This window comes from Lipophrys pholis, assembly GCF_963383615.2.
Source record: "Lipophrys pholis genome assembly, chromosome: 22".
NCBI classification, from domain to species: Eukaryota; Metazoa; Chordata; class Actinopteri; order Blenniiformes; family Blenniidae; genus Lipophrys; species Lipophrys pholis.
In genome coordinates, this window is record NC_137644.1 from 15760753 (window position 1) to 15780201 (window position 19449).

The following is a 19449-nucleotide window of genomic DNA, read 5'->3' on the forward strand; positions in this document are numbered from 1 at the left end:
CTTATGCTCGCCATGTACATATTTCACCCACTCAACTTTTTCCTCTTGCGGTTCCCACCTGTTTTGTCTTCCATCACTGTTCATTACCCACTGAAGTATTTATACTCATCCCGACCTCACTCTTCTCTATGTATCCATCCATCTTCTACTCCACTTTTATCCAACTCAAGGTCACAGTGGGCTGGAGCGGACACCAGCTGACTGCGAGCGAAGGCAGAATACAGCCTGGACCAACTAAAAATACATGGAATTCGCTCATCTAGCTCTTTTCCAAACATTTCAGCAGAACCTTCTGGCTGCTTCCGACCTGGTTCTTCACAGAGGTTGTGGTTTTTCACCCTCAGAATAATTGATAGCCCTGCCCATGAACCAGGCAAGGATGTAATTTTACAAAGTGGTCGCCCATTGAGCACAAACTCTTCAAAAAACAAGGAACTGACAAGCTTAGGCCTCTTGTGGAAATTGGTTGCAACAAAAGAAAAAGGGTAACCGTAAGATAATACAACCTGTTGAGATGACAAATATCAACAAATTGCAGATAAACGTTGACTTAGCTACACGGAAATCATTCAAATCCTACTGGAAGACAATATAACACTGAAACTAGCATGTGAGCAGCTGTGGCTCGGTTGGTAGCGCGATCGTACTGGAAGGTTTTGGGTTCGATTCTATTTTTCCAAGGCCCATATGTCAGAGTGTCCTTGAGCAAAACACCGAACCTCAAACTGCTCCCAGTGGATGGATAGAAGGCCTTACATGTAGCTGCCATTTTCACTAGTTCAAAAATGTCCCCCTGTGATTAATAAAGTATTTCTGTTCTATTCTATTCTATTCTATTCTATTCTAGTAGGTCAATGTCAGAAGCAGGAGATTAATTTACTGTCACACATTGTCAACCTTCCTCTTCACTTTAATTTCGTTACTGTACTATTTGCATTGAGTAAGACGAGAGAGAGAGAGAGAGAGAGAGAGAGAGAGAGAGAGAGAGAGAGAGAGAAATAAAAGCTAAATGCCAAAAATGAACAGAGGATAGAGTGAGGCCAGTAAAAGGAGGGGGGTGCTGAAAGCAGGTGCACAACACACACACACACACACACACACACACACACACACACACACACACACACACACACACACACACACACACACACACACACACACACAATAGCCTATGTTTCAGCACGGAACAGGTGAAGCTGCGGTGAAGCAAGGAAACACCTGAAGGAACATAAAAGATTCATTGCGTATACAATGTGCTGTGTGTGTGTGTGTATGTGTGTGTGTGTGTGTGTGTGTGTGTGGGTGTGTGTGTGTGTGTCTGTGTGTGTGTGTGTGTGTGTGTGTGTGTCAATCAGGGGGCACAGAGTGCATTGTTACAGTATGCTATCTCTATCAGATGCCGGTGTGTGTGTGTGTGTGTGTGTGTGTGTGTGTGTGTGTGTGTGTGTGTGTGTGTGTGTGTGTGTGTGTGTGTGTGTGTGTGTGTGTGTGGGTGTGTGATCACACATTAAAGAGACCCTGGGATGTTTATTTTTTGTCACAAATGTGTTTGAATGGAGATTATTACAATGTTTTAGACCAACAATGGATCATTTTCTGGACTCACATTATGAGAAAAGCGTCACCACAGATCTTAACACTGAATTTCTTTGTTTGGTTGTAGAGTTGTCCTCCATTATTCGAACATCGTGGTCTTTTCCGACGCAACATCGTGACAGCCTGTTCCTGTGCTGGATCTGAAGAAAGATTATTTGTGCTGTTCGAACTCTCTCACATACGAGTATAAAAGTCGAAGTTGGGCCACTGCTGCCGGCTCTGGGAGCGCAGGCTAAGGTTGGGAGAAGTTCTGGGAGGTCTCACACCCACCTGTCAAATCCAAGCACTTCTCACTGTCCTCCAAGCTTATTTTCATAAACCCCCATTTTAACATGGCGGTGGTACGCCTTCATCCTCTTTCCTTTTCCGCTGACCCACTCCTTATTTCCCCCCCGCTCACTTCGCCTCAACCATCCATCCTTCCTCCTCTTCTCGCTCTCCTCTCTTGCTCAGTGTGAGTGCTGGCTCAGACCCAGCGGGTTTTCTAAGAGGGCTATGACACACCACAGCACCACGCACGCACACACACACACGCACACACACACACACACACACACACACACACACACACACACACACACACACACACACACACACAGCTGTGATGTGAAGCAGACAGGAGGAGACAGAAAAACAGAAAGAAATGCATGCTGTGCAAGTACACACACACACACACACACACACACACACACACACACACACACACACACACACACACACACACACACACACACACACACACACACACACACACACACACACACACACACACACACACACACACACACACAGAGGCAGGTCATGACGAAAGAGACTCAGCTACTGCTGCTGAGAAGGAAGCTTGCGGCACACAGACTCGCCTCGATCAGTTTTTTCCGTATCGCCCTCTCTTCTGTATTTATTTCTGCCTCTTCTCCCTCATCAATTTTTCTTTTGCCTCTCTGCACCGATAGGAAATAGCCGAGTCAGCAGACAGAATGGCACTCTAAAGACAATTTTTTTGGGGGGGGATTAAAAAGTTTGATAAGAACCTAACAGCGCAGTGTTGAGACTGCGCGGAAGGCTTCGAGGCTCCGCCGGCTCGATTTAAAGTGGATAAACAAAATGGTGTCGAGGTTAACCCTCTTCCCTCATAGGAGAAAAGTTGTGGGCCGGAAAACTTCCTGTGTGCACATGCGTCCTGTGCATGCATGGGTTTTCTCTACTCCACCTGCACCCTTGATCATCGCCCCTCCGGATTGGATAAAGAGGTACTACTGTACTACTTCTGTTTTGAACCCTACAAACATAAATGTCTGAGGACAATTGCTTCTATAAACCAATACCTCCATACAGTTAGGATTTAAGACAACATCTGTGTGAGGAAATTAGTTTCCGTCTGCGTCCCCTGTGTTTAATCTCAGGCAGCGTGCTCCGGCGGGGCCAACCCTGGCCACAATTTAGCCACGTTTAGCTGTGAGCCGCCGTTAATCTGCCACCCCGTTTCCAACTCAAGGTGTTTGCACTATCATCATAAAGCTTGGTATTCATGTCAGGATCGCTATTTTGAAAATGCATGACACACTCGGCGCCTGAATACCAAGGACGTAGGTGTAGGCAGCCACAGGGGACGGCGCGGTTAACGGCTGTGTTTTTGCCCTTGATGAAGTTACAGAATATAAGTTGAAAGCTAACGGGGATGATTTGCATTAGATATCTACGGTAAGTGTTAAACGCTCAAATATTGTTAAATTGCGGCCTTGAACTATCATGACATCGTCTTTCTGTATGAGCGTCTATAAATAGACGTATTCTCCACTCATTACAACAACTCTAAATAGGCGAAATGAGTTTTGTCTTCAATGTTCTCTAAAGAAGTACATTTTCTCACAATGCAGTTTCAGGGGAGTTTGGAATTTGCATCTTCTCCACGTGTGTGTGTGTGTGTGTGTGTGTGTGTGTGTGTGTGTGTGTGTGTGTGTGTGTGTGTGTGTGTGTGTGTGTGTGTGTGTGTGTGTGTGTGTGTGTGTGTGTGTGTGTGTGTGTGTGTGTGTGTGTGTGTGTAGATTTTTCTTATGATAACCACTGTGAAGCCATGCAGAAAGAATATAAACTAATTCAGGGAGAGACAAAAGAAGTAGTTCAGATGAAGGGGCTCCTCAGTTACAACTCAGAACACTGCGGCTTTGGAAAACTTCCTTTGGATTCTGTTAACTCGGAGATGTTGTCGCCGCGGCTCGTCGCTGAACTCTGGTACGACTCTGACATGAAACAGACGGTGAATTCTGCTCTCCGTTGCTTCCAGCGTCGCTGCATGACAGTGGGATCGCCTCATGGAGAATGTGACCACACAGAGATTATTAGAAGGATCAACAGCACTCCCAGCAAACACATGGGCTTAATATCAGGGCAGACCTGAAGATCCTTTATGAGGGAGAGGTGGAGGAGAGGAGAGTTGCTGTCAGTTGAGCATGGCTGCCTTTTTCCATGTTAAAAAAAACGCCTGTTTCTGCAGCCTCCTCTCCTTCGGCGTTTTCCCTCGCCTGATCGCTGTTGGCTCCCTGTTATCTCCCTCCTCTCCCTCTATGTTTCTCATCAGCTCTTCCTCTCTCATTGCTCTAACTCAACCACTCTGCCACACTCCACAGGCTTCAGCAAACGGCTCCCCTGTCATATTATCTCCCTCTTGTGCACACACACACACACACACACACACACACACACACACACACATGCCCCCCCCCCCCCCCCCCCCCCCCACACACACACACACACACAAAAAAAATCCAACTAACCGCTGAAAGGGAAAGATGCCAGCATATCAAAAAATATATATAGTGTTTACATGCAAAAGCTACATATGCACGGGCATATGTTCTGGAGTAGATGCTTTAAACACACGCATTGATGCAGAGTAACACTGACAAACCCTCACACATACACACACACACATTTTGCACACCTACACACAAACCAACCTTACACTAGGGGGTGAGAGAGGCCCATGGAAGGGGAAAGTGCAAAAAAAAAAAAAGAACATTACTTTGACCTGATGCATCACAAAAAGGCTATGTGAAGTAATCTATGTGCAGCTATCTATTACTGATGCTCATGAGTGCATGTTAATATATTCACGGTTCCATCAGCTGAAGCTAAAATGAGCCTTTGATTATTCAAGTATCCAAACATAAGCAAAGCCAGATGTGAGACAACAGCTTCAAAGTGATTAGTTTGGATCTTTATGAGAGACGCGTGAGAGAAATAAAGTCTTTGAGTCATTTTAAAAACACTTTAAAGTGTGTTTTATCACCACAGTGTTCCAAGCCTCCCAACTGCACTAAACTGTATACATACCTTATTTGTGTAGATTTTAATACTATGGAGGGGGAGAGACACAGACACAGAGAGGCACACGAACAAACTGTGATCTGGTCTTGAGAGTTTTCCCATATGTGCCAGATACCAAGTCAATGAAAAACTTTTAATTATATAACTGTTTATAAGGCTTTCACTGACATACCACACCCCAGTGTGTAATCCCAGGATATTTCAACATTTTAAAATCAGTGTAATCCAGCTTTATGTGCCATTTAAACATGATAAAATAAGTTGAAACTAACAGAAAACACCTTTTTTTTCCCCCCACAATTCTGAGCTTGAAATCTCTGTAACGTGAATATATTTCTCACTCGATTTCTGTAAGAGATTAGCAACATGTTATTGAGCAGCACTGCTGTATAATTTGAGAGTGTCTACTTGGCTGACAGGGTCACTGCAACTTGCACTGTAAAACTTCGCATATTGGTTTTCACATCAGATGCTTGTCTGGAGCTGGATCGCCTTTCCTGCACAAATGTAGTGCAAAAGTAAACCCTGTTGAAAACAATGGGGAAAATGTATGACATTATTTTTGTGCAAGTTTATTATATTCTCAAGTGCATCAATCAGGCGATGTGCAGATGATAACGATGTTTGGCAAAATTCAATAATGCATAACTATGAAAAAATGTGATTGTCATCAATGTAGAGTTATTAGTTAAAAAAACAGGATGAAATGTTGATTTATTGTTTGTAAAATAAAGTTTTCTGTTGTGGTTGATTCACATCCACAGTTAATCCTCACTAAATATTTGCCTGATAAAATGTTTGTTTATAAACTTTGGCAATGTTATTTCTAGTTTTGCAATAATGTTAGTAAATTTAAAAAAAGGAGGGGGGGGGGCAGGGCCAGGGCCATTTAGGAAATGCTCTACTTGCTTTTCCACAACAATAACAAAGAAATCACAATTATTAAATAAATAAAAACTAAATGTTGATGCCAAGTGAGTGGCCTGAAAGGGGCTCCCGTGTTGGCGTGCCTGTGTTTTTCTGTGTGGTCCGCTCAAAGGGTTAAAGCCCAAAGTGAACTGAATTGTAAGAAGTTGGTTTCCAAGGGAAACTGTTCGCACCGTTCCAGCTGAGGCGGAAGGAACCAACTGCGTGACACGGAGGGGGTAGGGGTGACTCGATCGCGCTACGCAATGATTTCGCATCGCGTCGCTTATTAAATTGTCGCACGCGCGTCTGATTATGTGTTAGGCGGGTGTTATAACTGCCCTTGGTAACGCGGCGTGTTGTCGTATCTGTTTTAGCCGCGCGTGTGCGATTTTACCACTTCCCGCCACCCCTGCCGTGGAAGCGGAGTGTTGGGGTCCCTGCCAAGTCGGTTTGAAAAGAGCAGACAAAGGCTTTGAGCCCAGGACGCCCCTCTCTCTCTCGCTCTCTCTCTCTCGCGCGCTCTCTCTCTCGCTCTCTCTCTCTGCCCACAAAGCCAACCCCGCTCTGTCTATTTCGCCTTTCTACCATGGAGCTGTGTTTTAGTAGGTGGCGTTAAAAGAGTGTCCGGGTTTTTTTCTCCACTTTCCCCATTCTGCAATGTACGACCGTCTGGATCCCCGCTCGGCCGAGAGAGGAAGGCATTTTGTAGGTATAATACGAGGAAGCGTCGTCTGAGAGAGGGAGAGAGGGGGAAGGATTGACGCTTTTTCCTCCTCTCCTCCTCCTTCCTTTCGCCCCCCTCTCCTCCTCTTTTTGGCGGAGAGAGGGGTTGAGGCAGGAATAAACGCTTTTTTTGTTTGTTTGTTTGTTTTTTCTCTCTTTTTTTTAAATACATTTGAAACCTACTGCGCAACCAGAGCGGATCACGTGTCATTGGAGAGAGTTGGATCGATTTTTGCACAGTTCAGTGTGAGAGAAAAGAGAGAGAAACACACACAAAACTCATTTCTTTTCTTTTCTTTTCACTTCTGTGGATAACTGGGACTGTTGATACTTTTTTTTTTTTTTTTTTGCATGATTGCAACAGAGGAGGGTGTTTAAAGTGGGCTTCTTTCTTCAGCCTTGGAGGTGTGGAGTATTAATTCTTATATGCCTGGGTTTTAAAAAACAATGGAGACGCACATCTCGTGCCTCTTCCCGGAAATTTTGGCCATGATTTTCAGCTATCTGGACGTGAGGGACAAAGGCAGGGTAGCCCAAGTGTGCATCGCTTGGAGGGACGCATCCTACCACAAGTCAGTGTGGAGGGGGGTGGAGGCCAAGCTGCACCTCCGCCGGGCCAATCCCTCCTTGTTCCCCAGCCTCCAGGCCAGGGGCATCCGGAGGGTCCAGATCCTGTCCCTGCGCCGCAGCCTCAGCTATGTCATCCAGGGAATGCCCAACATCGAGTCCCTCAATCTGTCGGGCTGTTACAACCTCACCGACAACGGGCTGGGTCACGCGTTCGTGCAGGAGATCCCGTCGCTCCGGGTCTTGAACCTGAGCCTGTGCAAGCAGATCACGGACTCCAGCCTGGGCAGGATCGCCCAGTATCTGAAGAACCTGGAGGTGCTGGAGCTCGGCGGCTGCAGCAACATCACCAACACCGGGCTTCTGTTGATAGCCTGGGGCCTCCACCGGCTCAAGAGCCTCAACCTGAGGTCCTGCAGGCATGTGTCGGACGTGGGCATCGGGCATTTGGCGGGTATGACCCGTAGTGCAGCGGAGGGCTGCCTAAACCTGGAGTACCTGACTCTGCAGGACTGTCAGAAGCTGACGGACCTGTCACTCAAACACATTTCCAAGGGGCTGACCAAGCTCCGGGTGTTGAACCTGAGCTTCTGCGGGGGGATCTCGGACGCCGGGATGATCCACCTCTCCCACATGGCCTCCCTGTGGAGCCTCAACCTGCGCTCCTGCGACAACATCAGCGACACGGGGACCATGCACCTCGCCATGGGCACGCTGAGGCTCTCCGGACTCGACGTCTCCTTCTGTGACAAGATCGGGGACCAAACTCTGGCGTACATCGCCCAGGGGCTCTACCAGCTCAAGTCCCTGTCATTGTGCTCGTGCCACATCTCCGACGACGGGATAAACCGGATGGTGAGGCAAATGCACGAGCTGAGGACCCTGAACATTGGACAGTGTGTCCGGATCACGGACAAAGGACTGGAGCTCATAGCCGACCACCTGACCCAGCTGGCGGGCATCGACCTGTATGGATGTACCAAGATCACCAAGAGGGGACTGGAGAGGATCACTCAGCTCCCCTGCCTTAAAGTGTTGAATCTGGGACTCTGGCAGATGACAGAGAGTGAGAAAGTGAGGTGATTGGAAATGTTTATTTCTGTGTGTGTGTGTGTGTGTGTGTTCTTTTTCTTTTCTGGATGGGGACATGGGGAACATAAGGAAGTGGGGCTGAATGGGTGGGGAAATTTCTTTTCTTTTAAATCTAAAAAGAGAAAAAGGCTTACTTCATCCTCCCGCTTCAGGTGTCATTCTCCCATGTGTCCCAGAGTTTTTACATTCAATGTCTTATTTTTCTTCTTTACGTTTGGCCGTGCAGGATTTAAATTAGTGTTTGATATGACTTTAATATTCTGCCTGGTAGAAAGCAATTAAAACTTTTGTTATTGAGCTCATAAAAAAAAAGAAAAGAGAGAAAAATCCCTGTTAACAAATGCTTTGATCTCATGTTGAGTTTTAATATCTCGTAAAATGTGACTTTGAACTGAAAAAAACAACAAAAACTTCAGCTTGTTTCACTTTCTACATATAGTACTCTTCATTTCCTGACACCGGCTTTCCGGAAGATACTGGAAGTGAAACTTGCACCCATTCAAACAATTCTTTTTAATCATTCAAAGCAAAGAAGGAGGTTTTAAAACTTAAATATGAGACTTTTTTATTATTATTTCACTTTTTTTTTTTTTTTTTTTGCAGTGAGTCTGCTTTCAGACATTTATGACTAATCTCCGCTACAGCCATCACGCCTAAAAACATTTGGCTACCTCGTATTTGGTTATATTCTTCTTTTAAAGGGTGTATACTGTTAAAAAAGAGAGAGCGAGAGAGACTGGGAGAAAATGTGCCTAAAGGGACTGTGTCTGCCCCCTCCCCCATCCCCTCCCCTCCGCCTCTCCCTCCCCTCTTCCATGAGCAGAGCCAGAGAAAGGAGACCAGGACACAATCTAACTACCTTTGTTAATTTACCCCGTAAACAGCAACACATTTCCAGGGAGAGAGAGAGAGAGAGAGCGAGAGAGAGGAAGGAAGAGCGAGCTGTCAAAGCAAGCTGCATCACAAGAGGACAGGGCTTTATGCAAACAACACATAAAGAGCTTTCTTTTATTGTTTTCCTTCATTTCTTTAGGGATAAAGTCCAACTTTTAGCGCCCTGGAGGGACGTGTTGTATTCAAGCTTTGACCAATATAAAGGAGGCAGGACTAGGATAAGAAATACCTATAGATTCTATGATGATGTACAGAGGAATGTTACACATGAAACAAGCAGGATCGAACCATTATTAAACACAGTGTATGTCCTTATAGGATAATCAGGCTGTAGGTATTTTACATTTTTTTTCTTCTTTTGTAAAGGGATGCTTGTGTGGATAAATGTCAGTGAATGTTGCTCAGAGCATCGTACTTCAAATTGAAGTGATTTCTATTTCCTACCCTTTGTCGATGGAAACGAATCAGGGGTTGTTTTTTTTTTTTTGCCTCGTGTTTTTTTTTTTTTTTTTTTTCAAATTTTCCCACGTCAATGCCAACACAGGTCGCATTCATATTCATGTTCCTCTCGCCAGCGTGGAGTATGGAGAGACGGGAGAGGAAGAGAGGAGGGCAGGGATATCTCTTCTTTCCTCCTCTTTTTCTCCATCTCTCACCCCCTCTTCTCTCTGAATAAAAATACCCTGAATCCATTTTGAGACATGCTTAGAATAAGGAGCAATCGATTATTTTTCTTTCTCTCGCCTCCGTCTCGGGTTACAAGCGAATGCGTCTTTTTCTTGCTCTCTCTCTCTCTTTCTCTCTCTCTCCCCATCTCTCTCTTTCTTTCACACACACATGCATTCAGGCTGTACACACACACACACACACACGCGCGCACTGATGCCAGTGTGCGCGCGTTTCAATGTAATGCAATGACCTGCTAGAAAAATTAATATACGGATGTGCGTCCTGCTGAAAACGCTGTGTGTGTCTGAAATTGAAAAGATGTACTGTATATTATGTGTTTGTAAAGAGAGAAATGCAGAATCCCAAATTTAAATTGTTTTATATTCTTACGGTTAAAACAAATAAAGATATTTATATAATGAATGAATGCAGAACGGTGTGGCTCACTTTTGTGCAGGAGTGGCGCTGCAATTGTCAGTTTCCACGATTTGTTGTTGTTTCCCCACTAATACGATCCCATCTGCTGTGATCCGGTACTGCACTGACATGTTACACACTCAGGTGGTTTATTTTTTTATTTTTTTTAAATGCATGGCCACTAATAATCTCTCATACATTTTGCAAGTATTGTCCCTGATCAGTCCAGTCTCGCCTCTCAAGAGAGAGAGAGAGAGAAAGAGGGGGAGAGAGAGAGAGAGAAAGAGGGGGAGAGAGAGAAAGCTGAAAGTCTTGTGTGTTGTTTTATTATTTATGAGGAGATTCAAAATGGATGCTTGCCGTCTTGATTTGGCTGCAGTGCCTGTGTAATTAATTATCACCACGGCGTTTATTATGGGAAACTGTTCTAGGCTGCTGATTTTTTATTTATTTATTTTTTAATCAGCGATGTCTGTTTGTTATTTTTAACCTCTTCTCCACAAAAACAAGCAAAAAGGTGTTTTTCTTTAACACGGCTGGATGTGCAGCGGAGTTTCACATGTAAGTCACAAGGTTTCAAAGTGTAGGTTTAAAGGGGTTAAGGTTAAATTTAGTGGATTTCATGGCTTAAATGGAAGGGTTTAGGTATTAGTCCCCCCCCCCCCTACAGGGTTTCATTTCACATGTGGCGGAGCTGCATCTGTGCGGCGGCTGCATGCGCAGAGTAATGAGATCTAAAAGTTGGTTAGAGCAGATTTCCCTCTCTCTGCTTTCTATCAGGACGTGTCCTGTGTGTGAAGTGACACACACACACACACACACACACACACACACACACACACACACACACACACACACACACACACACACACACACACACACACACACACACACACACACACACACACACACACACACACACACACACACACACTGAGGGTTGCCAGGCCAGTCAGTAGCCATTGTCTGTCTTTAGAAGTTACGAAGGCAGGTTTTTAGTTGGGTCTTTTTCTTTTTTTTTTTCCCCTTCTCTTCCTCTTTTTCTCCTCTTGTTCAGTCACGCATACCAGATCTTCGACCAGGCAAGAGACCCCCTCCCTCTTCTCACTGCACCCCCCCGTTTCTATCACCACACACACACACACACACACACACACACACACACACACACACACACACACACACACACACACACACACACACACACACACACACACACACACACACACACACACACACACACACACACACACACACTTCTTTTTAGCATTCCACACCATCATTCAAAGCATTTAAGCATTCTCCCTCTCCTGACTCTCTGTCCATGGGGATTTGGGGATAAAGGCCAGCAGAGGGATTGTTGACCACAGGGACCGAAAGAGACAGACAGAAAGAAAGGCACACACACACACACACACACACGCACACACACAGACACACACGCACACACACAGACACACACGCACACACACACACACACACAGGCGCGCGCAGAGTGTCACTGTTCGTTGTTTCTTAACTTTGCTTTAGTTGCCCTTTGGTCTTGTGCAATAGCACTGCAACCAGCGCACACTGAGATGTAAAAGATTTTGTCTCGTGACATTTTGCGCCGCTTCAACTCAGAAACATCTGAAATGTGTTTATCAGCCACGGAAGGAGAAAAACCACGCAGACTTACAAGCCAGATCAGCTTTGAACCACTGTTGCATGTGTTTTTTGCCTTTATAGCGAGCATTAATCAAATCTTGACGCCTAAAAAGTACTATTGTGAGTGAGATAGACGGAAGCTGAGCTATAATAGCGATGAAGAGGTGGGAGATGGACAATGGCATTAGTTTTCCAATAGATTTGACACGGGCAGACCTTTTTTTTTTACGAAAGCAACAAGGTCATATCACACATTTGTTAGAAAACGATCTGCAGCCTGAAATGTGGAGCGATGAAGATACAATCAGCTGCATTCAAATGATAATGTGATACTTTATTAATCCCCACAGGGCAAATCTCTCTTTGTCCCCTGCCCACCACAGAGGGGTCAGAGGTCAGAGCTCTGCTCCAGAGCCCCACAGCTGGAGCTACTGGGAGAGCTCTCGTCTTGCTCAAGGACACATCAGCAGCCAGGAAGGTTGTCATGTTTTAACATCGGGTCACCTTGCCTCCTTGTGCCTCTCGCTGTGTTTTTTGAGTCCTCGAGGAGGTGATGCGGACCACCTGTGAAGCGCCAGTTCTTCTCATTTTGAAATACTTTAAATCCCTTTTTTTCCACCTGATGAAACGACTCCCCCCCTGAACAATCTGTGAGGAGAATACAAACTCCTCCATTATTCTATAAGTTGCCGTCTCAATTTGCATTCTGAATACAGCGAGCTGAGTGTGAATTAAAGTGCAGTTCTGCTGCAGTCGGCTCAGGTAGTGACAGATCACCCTGTTGTATAAGATGCAGGTTGACTTTGTATTGTATTCTAAAAAAAAACCAAAATGACCTTTATAAACGCTAAAGAAACCTGTCAAATAATGTCACTGTAAGTCACCATAAGCTGTCAATGCAATGGAAAACTACAACTGAGAATGTAAACACTTTGACTTTTGCTCCTGTGAAGCACAGTTATGATTCTACTTCATACAAACATATTTCCAGTAAATCCAGTCTTTGGATTTTATACATCCACGAATCCATCTTTTAGACGGTTTCATCCAGTTTAAGGGAGCTAAAGCCTATCCCAGCTGACTTTGGGACACGTCCATGGACGGGTCGCCACAGCTGTCTACACATTCACGCCAATGCAGGCAGGAAACGGTGAGTCACATCTGGCAACCCTGGCGCTGACCGGCGTGCCGTGCGTAAATAGCTCGGCGTGACTTCACGTTGTCTTCTGCGCTCTGGGGCCCGAAAACATCCGGTACAATCACAAAAAAAAATAAAATAAAAATCGGATCCCAGCAAAAAAATCCGAATTGAGCATCAAGACCTGCGGTGTGGGCGGAGCCTAACAGACAAGTCTGAGTCATCAGTTAACCTAAAAAGTCCTTTTTTTGGACTGAGGGAGGAAACGTCACATCTTCAAACCGGAACTCAGACCACAGAGAATATGTTGGAGCTTCGATGTGCACGCTTTGGAGTAGGATTGTTCATTGTTAAACTTCTTTACTAATAGTTAGATCATCAAACAGATGCTGCTATTTATCAATCCGTATAGATTATGAAGCTGGAGCCACGAGATGATTCCAGCGAGTTAAAGAAGGCGAACAACACCTCAGTCCGTCCACAACATCCCGCTAACATGAATACACTTTGATCCATGAATAAACTTGAGTTTATAGTGATGCAATGTGAGATATTTATGCAACAGACTGTGGCTCCTCCACCAAAACCACTTTTACACACATAACAAATCAGTTTAATCGGGAACCTGGGTTCCAATCTTAGTTGTGGCAGAAAGGGCAGTAATATAAAAAGCAATAAATAGATAAATCCAAGTCTAGATTGCAGTGACTTGCTGTGGTGATCCCTGTAAAAGGCAGCAGCAGAATATTCAATATAAACTGTACATATGATGAATTTCGGTCTCTAGCTTCAAGTGAACTCCATTATTATCTGATTATGAGGTGACACTTGCTCTGCTTTATTGTCCTTGTCACTTCACGGACTCTGTCTGTTCAAAGCATTCAGTGTCGTGCAGCCTTGAGCCATGACTTACCTCTGTGAGCGCTCGCCTCACAATCATATTTGACCACACTTAAATTGCTTTGTAAGGGAAAATCCTTCTTGGCTGATTTTTAGTAAAAAAAATAAAAATGAAATAAAGCAGCAGCTCTCTTCTTACTATTTAGTGTTAAAGTCGAATAATTTTTTTTAATATTACATCAGTTCCTGGAGGGATGCTGCGATCGACCCTCCTCATGAAGATACAATATCGGCTTTAAAACAGGATGCGGGGCCTTTCTGTGCTGAGTTTGCATTTTCTTCCTGTGCCTGCGTGTGTTTTCTCCAGACCCTCCAGTGCATAACGCTCTTTAAACCTGTCGCTTTTCAAATGCGGGGCGGTAAAGAGGAAAGAGGAGAGTTTTCATGAAATCCGGACATTTCGTTGCTTAGTTGTCCTTCGCTTCAAATCTTAATCAGTTCAAGTAGAATTCTCCTTTGATACCCTGGAGCGAGTGTATAAAATACCCTTAAAAGGAAATAATAAACGAGATGTACCTGAAAACTGTGCTCAGGTGTAGTACTTAACTAGATGTACTTAATTATGCCTCACCGCTGCCCCGCTTGACCCTCGCTTTTAGTCTTTCTAGCTGAATATGTCTGGCTCCAGGCAGCGCTGAATGCACAAAGCTTTTATATTCTTCCAGTACACCATCTACTTCAACAAGCGACGCACAAATTAAACAAAATGTTCTGACATGATGTTCACGTGGCAAGCAGAGACGAGTTCTCCATGTCAGAATGAGCCTAAAAGCCGGCGCCGCGCTCCTCGCCATTAGCTCCACTTTCCTGAGTCGATGACGAACCACAACCGCCTGAGCCGGACGGCACGGGGGCCGACAGGGTTCGTTCTGCCGTGCGCCTCGGCGGCTCGCCGTGGAAGCCGAAGCCACGGAACAGGGAGGAGAGTAGAGTGCACTCGTTGCACCGCCGCACCGCAGGTAGCCGGGATCAAAGCCTGCGCTAAATGGCTTCGTGTAAAGACGGTATCTCCCTCGCTCCCCGCCTGTCTGCTTGACTGACAGCTCCCCAGCACGGTAATTCAAAACCCTGCAGGCACCTTAATTAGACAAAGTTTTCACATTTGTGCTGCATATAGGTCGCTTTTTCATAATAAAGTGCTGCTTTTGCATTTGAACTGCGAGTTTGTGCGCGCGCGTGTGTGTGTGTGTGGGTGTGTGTCTTTGGCCCGCGAGTTGTAAAAGTTGAACTGCGACTCGTCGCATTGTGCTCTGAGCCACACTTCCTGTCAGGCAGAGGGGGGGGGGGGGGGCGGCATTATGTATCTGTGTGTTTTACTGCCCGTCATTAAAGGACCAGTTCGCCATTAAAAGAGGAACTGCCGTTCTTCACAACAAAGCAAGTGGGGATATTAGCGGCACAGTGTTACTGACCCCCCCCCCCCCCCAACCCCACCGGTGACAAACTCCTTGTGTGTCTCCATCTCTCGTCTGCCGCCACGTCTGTCTTCCTGGACCCGTTTTTAGATCTCTGCCGGTCGACTTTCATCCCCGTCTTTCTGCTCCTCAACTTATTCTTTCTTTACCACTCTGTGCAACCGCTTACCACCCCCCCCCCCCCACACACACACACACTGTTATCTTTCCTTTTCACCTCCTTCTATCTCTCTCACATTGTCTTTCCTCCTCCTCACCCCCCCCCGCCTTGTTTCCATGTCTCCAGCCACCCTCCCTCCTCCCTGTGCTCAGCGGCACCTGGTGTTGAGGTGTCGCTGAACTACAGTAGACGGCTCTTTGAAGTCCCCGGGGCCCTTGGGTGTGTGTGTGTGTGTGTGTGTGTGTGTGTGTGTGTGTGTGTGTGTGTGTGTGTCAGGAAACTTTTTTTTTCTTTCTATTTCCGGCTCCAGTCAAGAACTTTTGCTATTGCTTTTGATTTGGGCATCTCACCTTGCATGAATGTGTGTGTGTGTGTGTGTGTGTGTGTGTGTGTGTGTGTGTGTGTGTGTGTGTGTGTGTGTGTGTGCGTGCCCCTCGTGTTTTTCCTCCTATTCTGAACCAATCAGTGCTGGTTAATGAAAGGCTTCCCGAAACTTAATGAGCATCAGCGACACTAGACTTTGCACATGTTTTCCCCTCATAAAATTAGCTTAATTACAGTCAATGGGGCTTTTCAGATGTACAACCTCATTAACACCAGGCTCTAAGAATTTAGTTCCAACATGACAGTAAAAAAACAACTACTAAAACAACCATGATAGGAGTAAAAAAAAAAGAGGAGTGGGACTATTGTGTGGCGTTATTATAACTCACTGGGTTTGGGACTGGAGGAAAGAGCTTCACTGGCCCAGAAGTCTGCTGGAGTCTGCACCAGACCTGGAAAAGGAGAAAGGAGAGGGGGTGGTGAGGCTGAGGAGGAAAACGCCCGCGACCCGGGTGAAAGTGGTGAGAAATGAGAAAATGAAAGGAGGAAGAAAGAGATGAGAAAAAAATGTGAGGCTGGTGAGACGGAGACGGCGAGCGAGAGAGGAATCTGTGAGTCACAGTTTAACTGTGGGCTGCAAGAAGTCGGCTCGCCATGTTAAAATGCCGTCTGGACGGACACGCACGCACACACACACACACACACACACACACACACACACACACACACACACACACACACACACACACACACACACACACACACACACACACACACACACACACACACACACACACACACACACACACACACCAAATCTGAATAAACTTTAACAATAGTTGGCACAACAGTCACATGCGCACGCACAAACATATTAAAAGTATTTATGCTGAAATCCTGCCACTGCCTCGCTCATACTTTGCTGCCCAGCAGACCAGCTAATTATTTTCACTTGGACACACACATGCACACACACAAACACACACACATACAAACACACGCACACACACCTCTGCTTCACATTCCTTTGAAAGTAATGAGCCGCGTTTTCTTTTCTTTTCTCCTTTTGTTTCTCCCCACAAAAGTAAGAATAAGAATTTAGGGGAAGGTCAAGAATAATTCTTTCCATTTCAACATGTCCAAGTTTTACAGCAAAAGAAAGAGTATTGACTTCATCCAGCCCCCGAATGATACATTATTAATGCTTTTTCTTTAAAAAATTAACTCAGTAGATTACAATTACTTCTTTCTTGACTAGAACAGAGATGTCGTTGTGCTTTTCGCTCCTCGGGAAACATGAATCGAATACATTTCTTCCTCTCCCACTGCGTGTTTCACAGTCGTCCTTGTTTTATAACGGTCTGATTTATTTTGCGGAGTATTTCAATTATACTTTGCTTTTATTATAATATTAATCAGATCATTCATTTTTAAATCATTTCATCTGTTGTTCAGTTTATAAACAACATAAACAAATAACTAAACCATAACAAGTCCTGATCATTATAACCCCGAAGGCTCAATCATATGACAGCACTGTATTCAGACGCATGTTAATTTTGACATTTCTTAATCTAAAATCAAGAAGCTTTGTTGACAGTTGTCAGAATTGAGGAGTTGGAACTTGTGATTTTTCAGCGTTTTTTTTAAAACAATTTTAGAAACGCAGTGAAAGTCTAAAGCCAACAATCAAAAAGCAAAGTTGAACCTTTCTGTGTGGAGTTTGCATGTTCTTTGTCATTGTACTCTGGTAGAAACAGTCCAAAAACATGCATTTGAGGTTAACTGGTGACTCAAAACTCTTCGTAGGAGTGGGTTGTGATTGTCTTCCTCTCCTTGTTTGCCCAGCGATGGACTGACGAAACGTCCTGCATACACCCTGCCTTTGCACACATTCAGCTGGGATGCGCTCCAGCTCTTTGTGACCCTTTAGTCGGATGAAGCTGTATTAAAAAAATGAATGGAAATTAGCTAATCTGCGGCACATGAACATGAGCTTTGTAAAAATCCAACTGGACGAGTCTTTAATCATATTTTCACCATTATTTTTCCATGTTACTTTGCTCAAATTGATCTTTGTTCTTAGATCTGCTGGCACACATGTAACGTCCAGCAGATTAAAAGGGGCCAAAAAAGACTAAATCTTCAATTCCAACTCATAAATCCCTATTTGATTTGAAAATCAAGCCATGAACGTTGTTCCTGAATGTTTTATAGAAGCTTAGGCAATTACAGTGGGAGACGGAAATTATGCAGCGTGTGATGCTGACTTCTGCTCCCTTTTCCTGCCTCATTCGACAGAACCCAGCAGAGACGGGAGAGAGGCGATGGACAGGGAGAGAGAGAGAGAGAGAGAGAGAGAGAGAGAGAGAGAGAGAATGACACGAGGGTTCTTTTCAGCTTTCTTTGTCTGGATGTGAAGCCACGTGAAGCCCTGACAGAAATGTGACAGATACCTGCGATGTCAAAAAAAACTAAAAAAAAAAACCCAACAGGCTCACACACATTCTAATTTGTCAGGTGAGGCAGTGTTTTTGGTAGCGTGGGAGGTGTGGTTGTGCTTGTGTGTGCTTGTCTTCCTGTGCGCGCGTGCGCTTGAAGGCGCGTGTGCATAATGCATGTGCGCGCGCACACACTGGTTTTCGCCACTCCGCCGGCTCCCCGCGCTTTGCTGTCAGCGGAGCTTGTCATTCAACCATCAATAAAGAGGAACTTTTTTTTTTTTTTTTTCACCCCCTTTCTTGCTTTGTTTTGTTTAAAGTTTGTCGTACTCTTCTCAAACAAGGGGAATGGACAAAAAGGGAGGCGGAAAAGAAAAAAAAAATGTGCAGCAACAGTGGAGTGGGGTTTAAACACGTGTTTGACAGGAAACACTGAGCCTTGCAACAGATTTCAACATGATAACAACTGTGGAGGGTTTAGGAGGCTTCATAGCACAGCAATAGTGGAGGAAAGTCCAGCGTTGGTCCACCTCCAGCTGAAAAAAACCCAAACAAACCCCGAAACACATTCACATTCGCAGGAGTTTGGGTTTCAGCATTTGTGTTTTTGTTTTAGAGGGAATACTTCAATCCAGTTGATGGTGCCAATTCACACTCGTGTTGTTCGCCAGTAAACCTCATGAAGGAACAAAGCAAAACACGAAGCCGTTCCAAACACATTTACAATGTAAAATGTCAAGGTAGACTGCTCAGATGTATCGCTGGAAATTGTTTCCCAATCACTGTAACTTTCAAGGTTGTTGTTTTTTTGGCAACCTGATGATTTTGCTCTGGATTTTTGTACCATATACTTCCTGGCACATTACATCCTGTGGTTTCAAATAGAGCCAATTGCCGAGCACAAAGGTATTGGAAACGACAAAGGCGAGGAACGAAAGAGACATTTCAAGGCAAAATGCGTTTCAATGTAAAACTGCTGTTGGATTTCATGGCGCTGTTGTGCAAAAAAAAAGAAAGAAGAAGATGTAACATGGGAGGATGGCAGTGAAAATTGAAAAAAAACAACCTATCAGAACTCAAGTCATTTCCATTTAGAAGTGTGCAAAACACAGTTTCACTGTGGTCAAACATTTTGCTGAGGGACCTTCGCAGTGTTACGTTTATAACTCAGGGCTGCACGACACTGAACGCTTTGCTCAAGGACAATAAGGCAGAGCACAGGCAAACACA

The 19449-nt window shown here is 44.9% G+C and overlaps 2 protein-coding genes across 3 annotated transcripts in view; one reads left to right on the plus strand and one right to left on the minus strand.

Annotated features, from left to right (window-relative positions):
- wnt5b (wingless-type MMTV integration site family, member 5b) overlaps window positions 1-19449 on the minus strand; it is an 87124-nt gene that overhangs the window by 24768 nt on the left and 42907 nt on the right. For both annotated transcript variants that reach the window (XM_080492469.1, XM_080492470.1), the window contains one exon: window positions 16168-16230. The gene's annotated coding sequence lies outside the window, so the exon portion shown is untranslated. The remainder of the gene's footprint in view (window positions 1-16167; window positions 16231-19449) is intronic.
- Window positions 6318-10201, plus strand: fbxl14b (F-box and leucine-rich repeat protein 14b). The gene has a single exon (XM_080492090.1). The coding sequence runs from the start codon at window positions 7003-7005 to the stop codon at window positions 8203-8205; it is 1203 nt and encodes a 400-aa protein (XP_080348216.1). The 5' UTR covers window positions 6318-7002; the 3' UTR covers window positions 8206-10201.

Excerpts from the sequence above, each read along its gene's own strand:
- fbxl14b (XM_080492090.1), top strand. The coding sequence starts at position 7,003 with ATGGAGACGCACATCTCGTGCCTCTTCCCGGAAATTTTGGCCATGATT.